Source organism: Marmota flaviventris, chromosome 12, assembly GCF_047511675.1.
Source record: "Marmota flaviventris isolate mMarFla1 chromosome 12, mMarFla1.hap1, whole genome shotgun sequence".
Lineage (NCBI taxonomy): Eukaryota > Metazoa > Chordata > Mammalia > Rodentia > Sciuridae > Marmota > Marmota flaviventris.
Genome location: NC_092509.1, coordinates 59513868 through 59532361, shown reverse-complemented (window position 1 = coordinate 59532361; position 18494 = coordinate 59513868). Strand labels below are relative to the sequence as shown.

The following is an 18494-nucleotide window of genomic DNA, read 5'->3' as shown; positions in this document are numbered from 1 at the left end:
TCCAGGGCACTCGAACTCTGAGCCATGTCCCCAGCCTTATTTTGTATTTTCATTAGAGACAGGGTCTCACTAAGTTGCTTAGCACCTTGCTTTTGCTGAGGCTGGCTTTGAACTTGTGATCCTCCTGCCTCAGCCTCCCCAGCCGCTGGGATTACAGGCATGTACCACCGCACCTGGCTTAACTATATAGCTCTTTAACAAGAAAAGTTTGATGGTATCTGGTTTAGACTAGAAGCCTGTGCAGGAGAAGCAACAGTGAAAATGGTTTTGATGGTAATGAAGAAACTTCTTAAAATAATTTTCCTCATTCAAGGACAGGACTAAGATTAGTTTGTGGGTAATGTCCCCAAATTAAGGAAGCAGTCTCTTATTGGTGCCAAGCAGCATAAGGGGACAGTGTCAGCATCTGTAAAACTTACTCCTGCTACAGGCCAGGTTAGATCCTAGTGGCAAGGTGAAAAGCTCTTTATGACTTTCCTATGTTACTGAAACCCACACAAGATGGTTAACTTTGATCAAAATTAGGGATTAGGAAGATCTTTAATAACAGGGATGACACAAAGACTTCTGCAAAATGAAACACTTTGGATTTAACAGACCACAAGCAGCTTTTCATACACATTAACAATAGTAACCTATTAGATCTTTGAAAATAAGACATTACCTTCGTAGCCAGCATTTGTTGCTGAGCCTCAATCTGTTGCTGCTGTCGAGATGCCATTTCTTGAAGTTCAGCAAGAGTCAGGTCCATTCTAGGACTATGAACCTACAAATACATATAATCCAAATTACTATTAGATGATCACAAAGAGTCCTCCCCAAACATCTATTTATAAGCTTCATCTGAACCAATCATGACAATATCAGTTAGCCATTTTTTTCATAATGTTAAACAGACCATTAATTTTTACATTCATATTCACCACAATGACTTAAGATGTAAGGCATACTAATATACATACCAACAATCTTTTAAGTTAGGAAAATAAATGGAAAAATTTAGAATTACTTGTTCTATAGTTAATTTATATTAGGATTGTAATGTTTGCTCATTTTAAACACAGTACTGGGACAATGGCAGCAAACCTAGAATACAATCATCAGAACATCACTTAAAAATATATTAGCACTAAAAAAAATCCAAGATACAATGGGTTATCACTAGGTATCACTAGGTTATCTTTAGGTAACTTATCATGTCAAACTACCAACTATTTGGTAGTTGGAAATCCACTCTCTATTCAACACTACCCTATAGTATCTAGCCAGTGCAATAAAAATGAGAAATAAACCGAATCCTGATTGGTAAGGAAGAAGTTTAACTGCTTTTACTGACAGACAATATTGAAAAAATTTAAATATCATTTACAGTAACTTCAAAATGAAGTATACAGGGATACATTTAACAGATGTACAAGACTTAAACAATCTTAAACAATAAAAAATTTCAACGCACTGCTGAAAGACCTAAAAAAATGGATATACATGTTTATAAACTGAAACATTCAGTATTATCAATATGGCAATTCTTTACAATTTTTTTTTTCTTTGCTATACTGGAGACTGATCCCAGGAATACTCTACCACTGACCTATATCTCCAAACTTTTGTACTTTTTATTCTGAGGCAGAGTCTCCCTAAGTTCCCCAGGCTGGCCTTGAATTTGAACTTGCAATCCTCCTGCCTCAGCATCCATAGTTACTGGGTTTTATAGATGCATATAACTGTGCCTGGCCCCAAACTGATCTTTAGAGCAACCGAATTCCAATCCACATGCCAGCAAGCATTTTTGTAAAAGTTGATAAACTGATTCTAAAATTCATATGGAAGTGCAAAGTACCTAGGATAGCCAAAACAAATTGGTAAGTAGGTTGGAGAACTTACACTACCCAATTTGAATACTTATGAAGTACCAATAACCAATAGAACTAATGTCAAGACAGACAAGTAAATCAATGAAACAAATACAAAGAACAAAACAGAACCACAAATTCCTGGGGCAACTGATAAAGGTCCAAAAGCAAATAAGAAAGGCTTTTCAAAAAATATTGCTTGTACAACTGAATATCCATATGCAAAAAGCAAATGAACACTGATGCTCATTCAAATATTAATTTTAAAGTGATAATAGATTTAAACATGAAATCTAAAAGTACAAAACTTCTAGAAGAAAACAAAAGAAAAATAACTGTAACCTTGCTTAGGTAAAGAGTAGATACAACATCAAAAGTATGCTCCATTTAAAAAAAAAAAAAAAAGCGAGGCACTTTGGTAGGCCTATAATCCCAGCAGCTCAGGAGGCTGAGGCAGGGGGATCGCAAGTCCAAAGCCATCCTCAGCAATTTAGCAAGGCCCTAAGCAACTTAGCAAGGCCCTGTCTCAAAATAAAACATAACAATGGCTGGGCATGTGGCTTGGAAGCGCCCCTGGGTTCAATTCCTGCTACAAAAAAAAGAAAGGAAATCAACTGTACTTCACCAAAATTAAGAACTTCTGTTCTTCAACAAGGCACTGGGAGTTTTTTTGTTGTTGTTGTTTGTTTAAAAAAAAAAAAAAGACAAACCACCATGCTGGCATGCCTCTGCCGTCCCAGTTACTTGGGAAGCTAAAGTGGGAGGATCATTTAAATCCAGAGTTCAAGACTAGCCTGGGCAATAGCATAAGATCCCACCCCAGCCTCAAAAGGGGGACAGGAGGGCACAAATATCTGGGTTTGATCAGCAAGCAGCATTGTGAGGAGTGGGGAGAGGGAGGACAAGTCACTTGCTGGAAAAAAAAAATTGAAAACCAAACATCTGATAAAAATTTTGGATCTAGACTATAAAGAACTCTCAAACTCAACAAGAATGTAAACAACTCAATAAGGAAAACAAATGAATAAAAGAATTTAACAAATATTTCATCAAAGAAGATCTAAGGAGGGCAAATAAGCATATGAAAATATGCCCAAAATCATTATTCTTTAGAGAAATATAAATTAAAACCACAATGCAATACTATTACACATATATTAGAATGGTTAAAATTAAAAAGACTGATGATACCATTGGTTGGAATGTAACAAAATACAATCACTTTTGAGAACAATTTGGCACTTTCTTAGAAAGTTAATATACACCTACTATACGATTAACTATTCCACTAAGTATTTATTCAAAAGAATTAAAAGCATTTGTCACATAAAGACTTATACCCAAATATTCACAGCAGCTTCATGTAAAATAGCCCAAAACTGGAACAATCCAAAAGGGTAAAAGAATTGTGCTATATCCAGACAACAGAATACCACCTCTCAGCAAGAAAGAGGAATTAACTATTGCTACATGCAACAATGTGAATAAACCTAAATTATGCTGAGTGAAATAAAAAAGAGTAGATACCAGATGATTCCATTTGATAAAATTAATTTGTAGTGACAATAAACTGACCCACTAAAATTTCTTGAAGACTGAGATGGAAGCATAAGGAATGAATTATAAAAAGATATGAAGAAACTTTTGGGGGTGCTGGATACTTTCATTATCATCATTCTAGTGATGGCTTCATAGGTAATATGTATGCCACAACTTAAATTATGCACTTTTTTCAGCAGTACTGGGGACTGAATCTGGCGTCTAACACATCAAATTGTACACTTCAAATATGTGCAGTTTATTGCGTGTCAATTATACTTTAACAGAGTTTTAAAATAATTTTTACATAATCTACATTCTAATGTAAATTTGCTATAAAGTGGAGAAAGGTAATTTTAGCTAATCCCTAATGGAATTAAAATTTTTGAGCTCTAAAAAGAAACATCTTCCAGGTATACTGAGATACTCGCTTAAATTCATAAACAATAGCCAGAGCATTCTCATAAATTTTCTACTTTTCCAAAAGTGATTTTTAGCAACAACAACAACAAAAAAAAAAAAAAAAAAATCAAAGGAAAAAAATACTTCCTTGAACTTGTTCTGCATTTATTTTGTTACAAATTTACAATATATTCAGCATCTAACTTATATGATAGCCATGTAGAAATCATTAAAAATTTCCATAAAATTTAAAATAACCTTTAAAAAGGCCCATTCTTAACCACTATTAACAAAGTAACAGTGATTAAGATTTAAAGGTTAAAAAAGTAATACTGTTGCATATATTATTTGTATAAAAACAACCACTTACGCCATTCTCCTTTCTTCGATGTTCAGCAGGAATTTTTACACCATTTCTTTTCAGACTTGGATCCTGAGATCTTGGTCCGCTCACTAAGCACAAAATTCAAAAACCATGCATTAACACTAGTTGACAAATACTCTTTTGTCAGTATTTCATTTGAGAGTTCTGTTATTGTTGTTCTTTGATACTTAAGTTGAATGAACACTTAAAATATATTCTAATAACAATGGAGTTAAGATTTTACACCAGCCTACTTTGGAAAATCAATTACATAGAACTGTGAATAATTACTAGCACTAAGGAGTATCACACCTATTCACAAGACGAACAGTGGAAAAATAGATAAAATTAACATGCTTCAGACTATGGGTCATTCATGTCAACTGCTGATAGTTACTCATCTACTTCTCAATTTAGCTACTCAGTAGTGAAATCAAAAAGGGCTTCATTCAAAGAAATAACTAAAAATTAAACTGATCCATCTTTGTACCTTAACAGTATTTATAACTCATGTTATAAGAATGCATCATAAAAGGAAAAATAATTAATTCATGTTATAAGAAATAAGATCAAAAAAGAGAACTTTTAAATAAATTAAGCTATACCTGTAATTCCCTGAATTAGAAAAATTATTAAATTTTAAAAATTATTAAATTTTATTCCAAGAATTCATATTTCTTTGAATCAAATGTCTTTTGCCAAAAAGCTTAGCAAAAATTCTCATGTCAAAACATAAACATATTCATCCTCAGAGTCAAGTATCACACACACACATAACTCTAACATATTAGCTTTATTTTTTAAATATTGCTGATTCTCTAATGGAATAGCTCAGATAATCTATCACAATATTTCTGCAAGAAAAAATCAAATACAATTTAAGAATAATTACTTTCTTTGCTGCCTCAAAGAAGAAAGTACTTAACCAGTTTTTCCTTAACATAAGCAGTTGTGTAATTAAAGTTAAAGCAAGAGCTTTAAAACTAATTTCATACACATTATAAGTCATAGGTCCAAGTTCAATTGAAAAAATAATAAACAATAGCCATAAACATGGTAACAGTTTCCTAATCTTTAGTCTAGAAGTCTGGACTAAACAGGGTAAATTAACACCTTCTTACAGGAGAATGAAAAGCAATCCTGCTTTATCCCAATCTAAACACTGTGTGGCACTGGTGTTTTGCAACAAAGTGAAACATCTCTTTTATCTTCAGATTGCATGTCTCACATTACACACCATGCTGAAATTGCATATTGCACTATTGGGAGACTATTTAATAATTTACTCGGTACTACACAGCAAAATATTTCAACTGGAAGATGAACAGACAAAATTCGACTTATTAACTAGAAAAGGATGTATGTAGTAATGTAAATAAAGAATGAAAAATAAGATTCAAATGCCAATTAAAAAAAAAAAAAAGCTTAAAGAAAAAAACATGCATACAGATACCACTGAAAGGCACGTAAGTCAGCCTGGTCAAGGTGACTCAGGTTCCACTCCTGGCTCTGCCTCTAGGTGTGTAGTCTCTGACGTCACTTAACCCCTAAGTATCAGCACTTCTCATCCAGAGTAGAGAAGACCTAGGTCAATTCTGTGCCCTCCTCTAAATTTAATCATTTTTAATAGTCAGGTGCCATATGGACACTTATATTAAAACAACAGTCCACTAATTAACATATTACCTACATCCTTAATCCCAAGAAAATTGTCCTTAACTTTCCATTTTTGTAAATTCTACCATTTTTGGAAATACTTAGTAATCCGGCTTTTACCCATGGATTCCCACTGAGAACAGTACTGCCTGATGATCCCAGAACTGAAGCTGCTTCTTTTTCCACAACCTACAAGACCTCCAAGGTCCTAGGGATGGCCATGCCTTCAATGTCTAGGACTATTTCCAGCTCATATCTCTCTACCCAATGTATTATCTTCTACCCTCTCCTTCTTACTATCATCTGTAAACCCTGGTCACAACCCTTGGTCAGTAAGTGATCACCTGACTCCACTTTCTTTCTAGCTTCAAGTCCTGCCTTTATTCTGGAACATTCTACTACCCCAAAACTAGCCTCTCAGTTCTATAGCCAAAATTTTTTCCATTCTAATTCAGGCTCATTTCAGGGTCCAACCGGAGATGATTTCACCTAAAAGTGTTGTACCTTTGAAATTTTAAATTCAAACTTTCTACCCATCTCGATTCCTTTTACTATGCCAGCTCATTAATCAAATTGAGACTTTCGATCTCTGGGCCCCATCTACTCTTTCCCCACTGCCCCTCCTATCTTCACCTCTTCCCCACCCAGGTTAGATGTCACCTTGCCAATACCACATTCTCCCTTGTCCCATGAACTTCCATTGAGTTTGTCTGGCAAAACCCCAAATTTGGAACAATCCAACTGTCTTTTCCTCTCGTAAACCACTTGAGTTTTAAAGTACAACTAGAGAAAAACCACACATGGTCTCAGCATCTCTCATTTCAGTGGGCCTCAGGGCTGGTTTCCCAAGTAAACACACTTTTCTCTTCTCCACAATAGCTTCAATTGCTGCCCTAGGTCCACCACTGTCACTTTCAGGTGACTTTACTTCTCATCACAGAGAAAACCCATTTTCAAGATGAGAAACCCCTTCATTTGCTCCCCCAAAATGCATAAATTTAACTGCAGCTGCCCCAGTTTTCTTTCTATTAGTGTTCAAGGGATCCTTCCTCTTGCCTAAGAGGAGTCTCTCCAGCAGCGCTTGGAAGCACCTCCTCAGAAGTCTTACTACCAGCTACTCCATCCCTCTCAGAACTTCAACCTCCTGCTCAACTGCCTCCTTCTCATGCAACCTAAAAAACAATAGTCAAATTTCTCCCACCTTCAAACAAAACCATATCCTTTTGTCTCCCCACTCACAGGTCTTAGAAAAACAGTCTATCCCCACTATTTCAACTTTCTTTTCTTTTCCCCCTTTTTTTTTATTGGTTGTTCAAAACATTACAAAGCTCTTGACATATCATATTTCATACATTAGATTCAAGTGGGTTATGAACTCCCATTTTTACCCCAAATAGAGATTGCAGAATCACATCGGTTACACATCCACATTTTTACATAATGCCATATTAGTACTACTGTTGTATTCTGCTACCTTTCCTATCCTCTACTATCCCCCCCCCTCCCCTCCCATCTTCTCTCTCTACTCCATCTACTGTAACTCATTTCTCTCCTTGTTTTTTTCCCATTCCCTCACAACCTCTTAAATGTAATTTTGTGTAACAATGAGGGTCTCCTTCCATTTCCATATTTCAACTTTCTAACCTTTCCTTCATCTCTCAAATTACCTGGCTTCCCATCACGTGTCACCTCTCCCCCAGCTACTGCAATGCACAAAACACATGCTCAAATATCTGTTATGGTTCACAGAACGCTACCTACCCACATCCCTGCCAGGGTGGCGTTCGTGACGAAGGAAGAAACGAACTTCACTTCTCTGACTTCCAAATCGTTGAAGAACATCAAACATTCTCTCATTATCAGCAACTGGACGTTCTAAAAGAAATGAGAAATCACATTTCTACAATTAAAATAAAGATAAAACATACTATATATCATTGATACAAACTATACATTACCTATATAGGAAATACTTAGTATCCTCAGACATTTTTTTCTTTCAGAAGCTCTTCGAAAATAAAGCTTCATAGATTTTCTACACTTACAATCAGTCAAGCCAAGGTGAAAGACTAGAAAGAGGAAGGTATTAAGCCAGCTATCAAGAGCTTCAGTCTAATCCAGCAAGCTCTTATTCATTGTAGCCATGCCATTTAACCTCTGTGGATTTTGAACATTTCTGTAACCTATTAGAACAGGGTCCCTCCTAACATTAATGTTTTGATTTCCTAAGTATACAAAGGTAAAATTTAGAAGCAACTTTCTAAAAAGCCTAGTCTTATTTTTTCAATTACAGTCTTTAATACAGGCTACTTCTAATTATAATTTAATGTAAAAAAGTCAGATCCATTTTCAAATAAAGGATATTCATTATGGTGAAAATATATCTATTTGGACCCTCTACTAGTGAGAATGCCAGTTTTCAGAACTTTTCTGGAAGCTTCCAGAGAACCCATCTGAGTTCAACTCAAAAAATCTTCACATCTCAGGAAAGGAAGCTGGATTAAAAAAGCAAATGCAGAGTTTGAAAAGACAACTGCTTACAAATCAATGGCAATATAATTAAATATAAGAATGCTGAAATAGCCTAAAAAACTACACACACTTATCAGTAATCAAAGACAGTATCTCAGTGCCTTAAATAAATAACATGGACAGAGAATGGGGCAGCCAAGCATTCAGCAGCCAATTTTGTGAATAAACCCTGAACTTAATCAGCCTGGTTGGAAAAAACAACATGTAGTTCTAGTTTTACTTTCAGTAATGAAACATACCGAGTTGACACAGATAATCCCCTTCTAGAAACTATATAAATTCTAAGAGGAAAACACCCACATCTGAGAAGAATGCCTCCAAAAGAAATTCTGAGTAGACTCTCCACTCTCCATCACAAAACACACACACACACACACACACACACACACACACACCCCACACACACACCTCTTAAGAAAGGAAGGAAAATCTTCAGGTCCCTAGAGCAAAGAGAGAACTCAGAGAAGTTAAATTAACTTCCAGGCCATATAGTACTGCCCTGGAGGATAAGGCCTCTTTTATGAGCTACGGGAACAAAGGTTCTGGTAGCCCTGTGACAGCAAAAGATCAGGTGCTAACCTGCCCAAACTAATAGAAACTTCAAAGGTTCTCAAAACTCCCTATGAACATCTTTCACTCTATCTCCTATCTTTGACATTTCCGCCTGTGTGACACTGGACATGCTATTCCTGACATGTCCCTGACACCCTGTTCAACAGATGGAGCACACCCATTTTGGCAGTTATTGAAATGTAATACAACTGTCATCTGATACTTCTTTCTTCTTCTGCACCATAAGACACTCAAAGGCAGAAACTTTCATCTCTATATCTCTCAAAATTGAACATACAATAGGTATTGAAGAAATGCTCACTAATATATGAGTGAATAGTAAGAAAATGGAAAGAGAAAGAAGGAATCAAGAAGGGAGAGTAGGAGCTTTAACACTTACAGAATAAAATAATAGAATACCTTTACAAATTTGGAGTAAGAGATGTTTACTTCAAATCAAACACAAAAAAGCCTGAGATCAAAAATAGTTTTTTCCTTAAAGCCTACAATCAAGAAGGAAAGGCAAAAGCCAAAGGAATTATGAGCAAAGTATATAAAGAACCAATATGAAAAAAAGAGAAACCCAAATGGCCAATAAACAAATGAAAAGATGGGCAACCTTACTGGTAATCAGAAAAATGCAAATTTAAACCAAGGACTAGTTTTCAGCTATCAGAAAAAATTAAAATATTGTAAATGTTGATGAGGAATAATTTTGAAAATAAGTGGAAAGAATATTCATGGAGGGAAATACAGTAATATATATTTCTTTGTTAAATATGTGAACCTTTAACCCAATAATTCCACTTCTTGGTATTCACCCTAGAGAAAAACTGGCACACGATCAAAAGAGTCTATTAAAAGGATTTTCACTGCAGCGTGTATAAAAACAAGAATAAAATTAACATAAATGTTCATGAATAAAGAAACAGAGCAACTGTAGTTTATGAAAATTATGGAAAATTATGTGATAAAATAATGATATAAATTTATACATACTAATCTGAAAAGATCTTCCTGGCTATGTTATAAGGTAAAATAATATGCTAATACGTATCTACAAATGCTTATTTACATTAAAAAATAGAAACAACACAAAATTATTTCTAAAGTTACTTAATAAATGCAGAAAAAGGGTCTGAAAAGCTATCTGCTAAATCCTAAGTGATTACATCAAGCGAGCAGGGAGTAGGCTTGGGAGAACAGACATCCATTCTCTCTGTTCATTTTTCTCTTCTTATAAACAGAACACAGTCAGGTGTTCTCATTAAATTGTTTTAAATTAGGGTTGGGGCTAGGGCTCTGTGGTAGAGCACTACATAGAATGCATGAGGTCCTGGGTTTCAACCCCAGCACTGCCCCCACAAAAACTCTTAAATTTTTGTTAAAAAAAAATTAATTAAAAAGTTATGAAAAAGAAGAACTTTACACATCAACATCACATAGCTATAGGTTACTCAACTCAACTGAGCAAGGCACCAGAGAAGAAAGGGAATAAGTAGGTGGAATTGAGAGCTTCCCCCAATACTTTGGAACAGAGAACACTTCTTCCCCTAAGATGTGAAGAAAAGGCGGGCACACGTTCAGATAAAATCTGATATACCGAGGAAGGATGGTTTCAATTATCTCAGTAAAGCATACAGCAAGGTTAAGGAAAAAAAAAAAAGGTATAAAGCAGCTGGGTGTGGTGGAGCACATCTGTAATCCCAGCAGCTCAGGAGGCTAAGGCAGAAGGATCATGAGTTCAAAGCCAGCCTCAGCAATTTAGTGAGGTCCTAAGCAGACCCTGTCTCTAAATAAAATTCAAAAAGGGCTGAGTGGTTAAATACCCCTGGGTTCAATTCCCAGTATCAAAAAAAAAGAGTAATGTAAGGAGGTTAACCAAGAGCAGTTAGAACTTCATTTACTCGATTAAAATATATTTAATGTGCTCCTACTAGGTGCCATGCATTCCCCTGGAGCAGGAGAAAAAGCAAAGAATAAGATAAACCAGGTCTCTCTTCTCCAGGTAGTTGATACTCTAATATGTTTGGGGCTACAGAGATTATTAAGACAATAGACCAATACATACACACAAAAACTCAGACTGACATGAATTCTTTTTTTGGGGGGAAGAGTACCAGGGATTGAACTCAGGGGCACTCAACCACTGAGTCACATCCCTAGCCCTATGTTCTGTATTTTATTTAGAGACAGGGACTCACTCAGATGCTTAGTGCCTTGCTTTTGCGAAGGCTGGTTTTGATCTCATGATCCTCCTGCTTCAGCTTTCCATGCAGCTGGGATTACAGGCATGCGCTACCATGCCCAGCATGAATTCTTCATATTAAATTAGAATGATATAACAGAGAACTAACTTCAAGGCTATTTTAACAGGATGTTCAGGAAAAGCCACTCAGAGGACGTCAACATTTTAGCTGGAATCAAAATGGCCAGCAGAAGCCAGCAATGGCAAAATTGAGAGTAAGAGCAATAATGATGGTGGGCAATACAGGCACTTGGAGCCTACTGCCACTGGCTCTAAGGTGGAATGGAGTTTACCTTCAAAGAGTATTTGAAAAGCTGCACGAGGGGACAAGAAAGGAAATGGCACCAGATGACAGCAAAGACAACAAATTCATAGGTCTTTACAATCTCAAGATAGAATTTGGATTTCATTCCAAGTGGAAAAGAAGAGACTAAAGAGCTTTAAGCAGGAATATGGTTTTTAGTGGGGAGATGGGGGAGGTACTGCTGAGGATCAAATTCAGTGACTTGAACCCAAGGCCTGTTGCACACTAGACAAGTGCTCTACCACTGAGCTACACCCCGCTCCCAACTGTTATTTTAATAAGAGATCACTTGGTCTTCTTTATGCAAATTGTCTATCTGGCTTCTATGTATAGGGGAAAAAAATGTAATTCAGAGAGAGGGCAGAAAGGCTTTTAGAACATGCAAATGTAGAAAAGTCAACCAAAGATGAATAAAAGGTCCTGCCTAATAAGAAGAGATGGCTAGGATGAATTCAGAGGCCATGAATGGAACAAACTCAATTAACACAGTGTGTACCTCACTCCGAGGACACCTGGCACCCCAAATAGGAGGAAAAGAAAAACCATGAGTGTTGACCAGGACTGTGTAGGAACAAGGCAAATGAGGGAAAATTATTCCCATGTTTACAAATTCCTATGGGGCCAAAAGAAGGAAGGATGCCCCATTTTAGAACTCCAAAGAACTACCCTGAAGGATTGATTTCAAGGCTTACAATACTGCCTACGAGATCATCACTGCATCCTGCTCTACAGTTCCTCAGCACTGAATAGCTTTCCTAAAAATGAAAGAGAGGGCAAGATAATCAAGAAGTCTCAAATGTCTAAGTAAAGCCTAAACATGCAAAAATTACTTCTGAACACCATACATTTGACCAGAACATCCCAGAAGCTTTCACCTAGCACGTCAGCCATCTGTCCTATGACCTGTTAATTTTGTACTACAGTGTCTTCATCTTACTGCAGAAAAAGAAAATTTCAAAAATTTCACAACAAAGCTGGATGGAGAACACTACACCCAGAAGGACATGCTCTTCTACAGTTTATCTATGCATGAATGTAAGTGTTCACACAGTGCCACTCCTAGAACCCCAAAATAGTAGACAGCAGAACTAAAGCACAAAGTTGGTCTCATACCGGAGCCACACCACACTTCAGCCAAATGGCAGTCGCTCTCGCCAGGCTCTTTGCACAGATCCACCACATCTCTGCATGTCGTCTCTGGAGTAACTGGAACTTCTGTGAAGTGCTGCTCATTGTTACTAAGGTACACTGTCAGAAACATCTGAAAATAGAAACACAATAGTCACCAGTACTATCTACATGGGTGGGATTCACCTTAGAGTCCTTCTCTGAACAAATCCCAGTTGGAAGCACAAATATGCAGCACAGCAGTCTGGCTGCTCCTTTGCCAAAGTAGGGTGGGGATCTGACATGGTCAACTGGATCCCCACCCTTCCACAGCAGTGCCTGCAGAACTCCTGGAACCCCAGATATAGTCAAAGCAATTCACACAAAACTTCAAATCAAATCTCTTCTGACAGTTCTATTTATACTAAATTGTTTACCCAATAATTAGATTCTGGAATGCCCCCGAACCATACTAAAAATAAATATTTTCATCAATTCTTTCAGAGTTGATTAGAAAATATCATACCTATATTTATTTATGTGCCTCTCTCTGGAAGAATACATTAGAATATATATAATATGTGCTGCTTCTGAAGGGAAGAATAGAAAACAGAAGACAGCCAGAGGAAAATCTAATCTTCCTATTATGTGCATGTATTACCTATCCAAAAAAATTTTAAACTTAACTGTTTTAATCAAATTAAATACCTACTCTGAAGTATTAAGATTTCATTCATAAGTAGAAATGATGAGCTAATTATGCTTACTTGACCTTGTATATAAACATTCAGGCCAACAGATGATTACACTTATTAAAAATCTTTCTTCAAGCAAAAATAAACACTGTATCTTTAAAACAATGCTACTAAACAATTATTTTCATACCTACTAAATCATCACAAATTTTAAAAAAACTCGTTAATTCCCAATGCTGAAGAAACTAAGTGAAACATCAAATAAGCTTTTGATGGCAATTAATAAACCCTATGTTCATTCAATTCCATGAGTACCTACACTTCATGAAAACCAATATGTATCAGGATTAAAAAAATATATTTTTTTTGAAAGAATTATCCCATGGTGAGAATTTATCCTGTAAAAATAATTATAATCAAAGAAAGGAATGCAAAGGCTATGGAATATAAACTTGATGGGCAGGACATGGTCTTTTAAAATAATTAATGAGACTATGATAGACATTGGGGAATGTGGGGCTTTTATGACTGCAAAAAAAGAAAAAAAAGAATGAGTAGGATCTGCAATATGCTCATAATGACACAAGGATAATATATAGCAGTCACAGCATCTGCCAACAGTCACTCAATACCCCTCTGCCACCTTAAACTTCTCTACCCATTACTGAGAACTGAGAAAGCTGTGTTAGGCACTTCTTTATGAAATAGCAGTATCCAAGTAGGGATGATGATGAAAGAAACTATCCAAAACATCTGACTGGGGCCACAAGATAAGGTAAGAATAGAAGAAGACATGTCCCAGAGAAAAGCTAACATCTGTGGGTTTGGAACTCCTCCTTACACTAAAACCAAGTTTTCTTAAGGTGGTTTGAGTCTCCACTTTTTGTAACCAAATCTCCTCCATGCACACAAACATCTGTAACATACAAGGTAACCCAGAAAAATTAAGTAAATAGCATTACAACAAAAAATACAAAATAAAGAAGAAAAGCTAGAGACTCCCATTGTGAAAGGCTTTCATGCCAATTATCTCAGGTTTTTCACATTCTAATAAACTGTACTACATAGAGATACATAGTTCCAGGTCCTTCATTTAGCCAACAAGGCAGAACTTAAAACTGCTACACAAAAAAATCATAAACCCTTGATAATATCACTTGAAAAACTAAAGATTAACTAAGCTCACAGAATTCCACCCCTGCTGCTCCCCTGGCCAAAATACTTGGCATACCTAATGATGGAGACAAATAATTTACACATTGGTATCTAATAATACTTCTTCATACTCCCCAGCCACACCAAACTTTCTTTGAAGTTTATCACTCCAAAAATAGAAACTGTTTTCATTGTAAATATGAGACTTGAAGATGTTTATTAAATTACAGAAATACTGGACACTTAGTCCAAATACTAAACACGCTGTATAACAAATAAAAGGCTATTATGTAATATAATAGCCCCTTACCTTTGTATACTTCATCTTTCAGAGTACTTTCACACACAGTCTTGCAAACTTACATCAACTCTCAGATAAACAGAGCAGGTATTATTTTCTCTTTAGAAATGAAGAAAAAGACTGAGAGAAGTGATCTCCCTAGCTACTGAAATGAAGAGGTCAGGGTACAATTCTGTTTTTCTGATCTTTCCTCTATTCTTTTCCCTTACAGCAGGAAATATTAGCCACAGTAATTCAGACCCTAACAGACATCTGGTCTTTTACTTTTTGGAAAACAAACAGCTTCATTTATTTAAAAGTATAATTACAAATAAGAATGAGAGATGCCATCCTACTTAAGGGTCCATTTCCCCATAGGATTAATACTGTTATGAACAGCAAGTGCATGAGCTGACCCGATTTCTTCTTTCATGTATGACGACTAGCTCTGTAATGATTTTAGTAATTACACTGAAGTCTTCAATATAAGGCCAATAATGTGACATTTCTGTAGATTCCTAGGCAGATCTGATTCGAACCTCAAATTTGTTCATAATTTGACTGCCTCAGGGAAGTAAGATCACCTAAATAAGGCCACCACTCTGAAAGTCTTTAAGACTTTTTCAGAGTCTTTTAAGTTCCCTAATAGTTACCATTTAGTAAGTGTTTACCAGGTTCCAGGGTCAAGGCAACATTACAAGGTCTACAACAGACCCATGGGGTCTGTCCACATCTGTTCACACCTGTGGCTGCCCCCCCCCCATTATCTTTCCCATTCCCACTCTGCTCTACCAGTGTGCTTCTTGCTGTTCCACAAATATGCCAAGCATGTTCCCACCTTGGAGCTCTGCACTTGCTGTTCCTATCTGGAATGCTCTTCCCTGCATGCCAGCAGAGCTCACTTCCTTATTTGTCTCATGTCATTACACAAATGTTACCCTCTCAGTTAAGGCTTCCCTGCTTGCTTACCTAAAATTCCAGCACCACCACCACCCAAACACACACATCCTAGTTCACTCTGATTTCTCTGCTTGACACAGTCACAAACATACCACGTAATTTATTTATTTAACTCATTTTTCTAATGTGTCTCCCCTACTACAGTATAAGCCCCATACAAAGGTCAAGGACTTCTTTGTTAAGTACTGGATCTTCAGCATCTAGAACTACCTGACATATAATAAACACACAACATGTAAAGCCTGTAGACAGCATTGCATTTTACAGATGAAGACAATGAAGCACAAAGAGATTAAGTGACTTACCCAGGTCACATAGTCATTAAATGGCAAAGCCAAGATTCAAACCCAAGTCTGATTTCCTCCATGGCCTGAGCTCTCAACCACTATTTTATCTTACCATCCTCTTCCTTGACAGCATACAGGCAAGGACTTTTCCAAATTCGGAGCACACAGTGCTAAGTGTGTCACTGCTACTAGTTCTGTCTTTAGGGTAACATTTTTGCCCAGTACATCATCTTATCTCTTTTCATTATAAGTTTTCTTTCAGGTATTGCTAAATGGTCTAGCATACAGTCTACAGCAAAGCTATATACTCTGAAATCAGAGCATGTCCTCTAGTTTCTTCATGTTATACCCTGCTAGTTATTTTGCTTCTATTCAATGTTTTTTCATTAATTTAATATTTATAAATTATCTACTGCACAGTAGATAATTTTTGCTAAACAGCTAACACAGTGGAAAATCCAAAAAGAGAGAGCTATGTGGAGGAGGGATGCAGTGAACACAGACAGAAGAGCCAGGGGAATAAACAGCCCAACCTGGCTGCTTCTCTCTCATATCCCCCTCCTACTCCCCACTGAGCAAATCTGAGGTAAAGCCAGATGGCAAGGGAGCACAGATGCAGTTTATAGAAGTCATCCTCCTGAGGCACAAGGCAAGGAAGGTAGATGAAGGTGGAAAGTAAATATGGAGAAGAAAAAAAAAAAATCAAAAAGTCTGCACAAAAGCCCTCCTCTCTGTACTATGCAGAAAGGGCTCTTGAGCAATGTGCAACCATCTAAATGAAATCATGGCACAAGCCCTGCTAAGTTATGGGAGAATAATGCATCAAGCAGAGGGAACAAACATGTAAAGGCCCTGAGAAGGGAAAAAGTTTGTCACGTTTGTGGAAGAGGAAGGTCAGTGCAGAGGGAACAAGAGAAAAGGTTTACAGGCGATTAATTCAATGAGGCAGGCGGAAATCAGACCATGCAAGTCTTTATCAACCAAAGGTTCTCCAACTTTGGCAAGGACAGAAGGTTACTGAGCACAGACTGTAGGCCCCACCCTGAGAGGGTCTGATTGGGCAGGTCTGGGACAGGATCTAAGAATTCTCCATTTCTAACAAGCTTTCAGGTGCTGCTGGCATTGCTGGTCCAGAAACCATGCACTGAGAACCACTGTCTACGCCACAGCAATGAATTTGAAATTTAATATATAAGGCCACTGAAGGTAAATCATCAGAGACAGAAAGTCATTTTGTGGTTGACAGGGGCTTCAGGAAGGGGAAACAGGAATAACTGCTAATGAGCACAGGGATACTTTTTTAAAGTGATGAAAATGTTCTGGAAATAATGACAGTCACAGAACTCTGTGAATACATGAAAAGTCACTTAGTTGCATACTTCAAAATGGTGAATTTTATAACATGTGGATTATAACTCAATTTTAAAAGAGGTTACTGGAACATTTAACAATATAGTGAAGGGATTCACATCATTAAAAAAAAAAAAAACACTCTGACTACTGCAGTAAGACTACAGGATGAGAGGCAGGGAAAACCAATTAAGGGGCAAATATAGCACACAGCATGAGTTAGGATGGAATCCTGGGAAGAACGAAAATATGAAAAAGGGTAAGTCTGAGTTACATTTGAAGGTTGAGCCAATAAGAATCACTTGAGGAATAAGATGCGCGATATGAAAGTAGAAATTAAAGAGAATTTGGGTTTATTGCCTAATGAGTAAAAAATGGTCCAATTTACTGATGAGGAAGGAGGAATACACCAGAAAAGGGCCCACAAGACAGGGGCCTCCATCTCAACTTTGAGATGCCTGCCTATCAGACATTATGTAGAGGAATTTAAAGCCACAGTCCAGATGAGAGCAGCTGGGAATAGCTTGGAAAGGAAAAGAAAGCTGAGTTCAGTGCCTTGAGCTAGTCAACACCCCCAGAGGTCCCAGAGATAAGGATCCATCAATTAAAATGGAGAGAGAGAGAGAAGCCCAAAGAATGGTGTACCAAAACCAATAAAGAAAATGTTTCAGGAAAGAAGACACAATCAGCTGAGTCCAATGAGATTTAGGGATCTACAAAATGAGGAAGAATATTGGTGATTAGATCTGGCGAGCTGAAGGATGTCAACTGCCTTGACAAGCACTGAATAATGGGGATAAAAGTCAGATAGGAACAAGCTGGAGGACCTGAGGGGAAAGGAGACACAGTACAGATAACACTTCCAAGGAGTTCTGTTTTAATGCAAGTCAGAGAAAGTGGAGGCATACATGGAAGGAGATACACAGCAAAAGGAGTGTTTTGTTTTTATCAAGATGGAAGTTTCTACAGAATGTTTTAATGGGTGGGAATGACCAATAGAGAGAAAAAAGTGTTGATGGTACTGAATCACATTATCTACCTCTTGTGTTCTAAATGGGTTTTTATTAACTGTCCAGTGCTGATACCTATCTGGAGAACCCACAAACACTTCACAGTTAGTTGAACCCACAAACACTTCACGGTTGCATGGCCAAATGGTCACCAACCCACCTCACTTTTTTTTATTACAGTGATTAGTCTACTTTTTTTT

At 36.9% G+C, this 18494-nt stretch overlaps 1 protein-coding gene across 1 annotated transcript in view; it reads right to left on the bottom strand.

Moving 5' to 3' along the window:
* Positions 1–18494, bottom strand: part of Tp53bp2 (tumor protein p53 binding protein 2) — a 56372-nt gene that overhangs the window by 21761 nt on the left and 16117 nt on the right. Inside the window, exons 2-5 of the mRNA XM_027934854.2 lie at positions 12564–12711; positions 7576–7689; positions 4165–4247; positions 665–766 (exon numbers count right to left, since the gene is read on the bottom strand). Of these exons, the coding sequence (XP_027790655.1) occupies positions 665–766; positions 4165–4247; positions 7576–7689; positions 12564–12711 (447 nt within the window). The remainder of the gene's footprint in view (positions 1–664; positions 767–4164; positions 4248–7575; positions 7690–12563; positions 12712–18494) is intronic.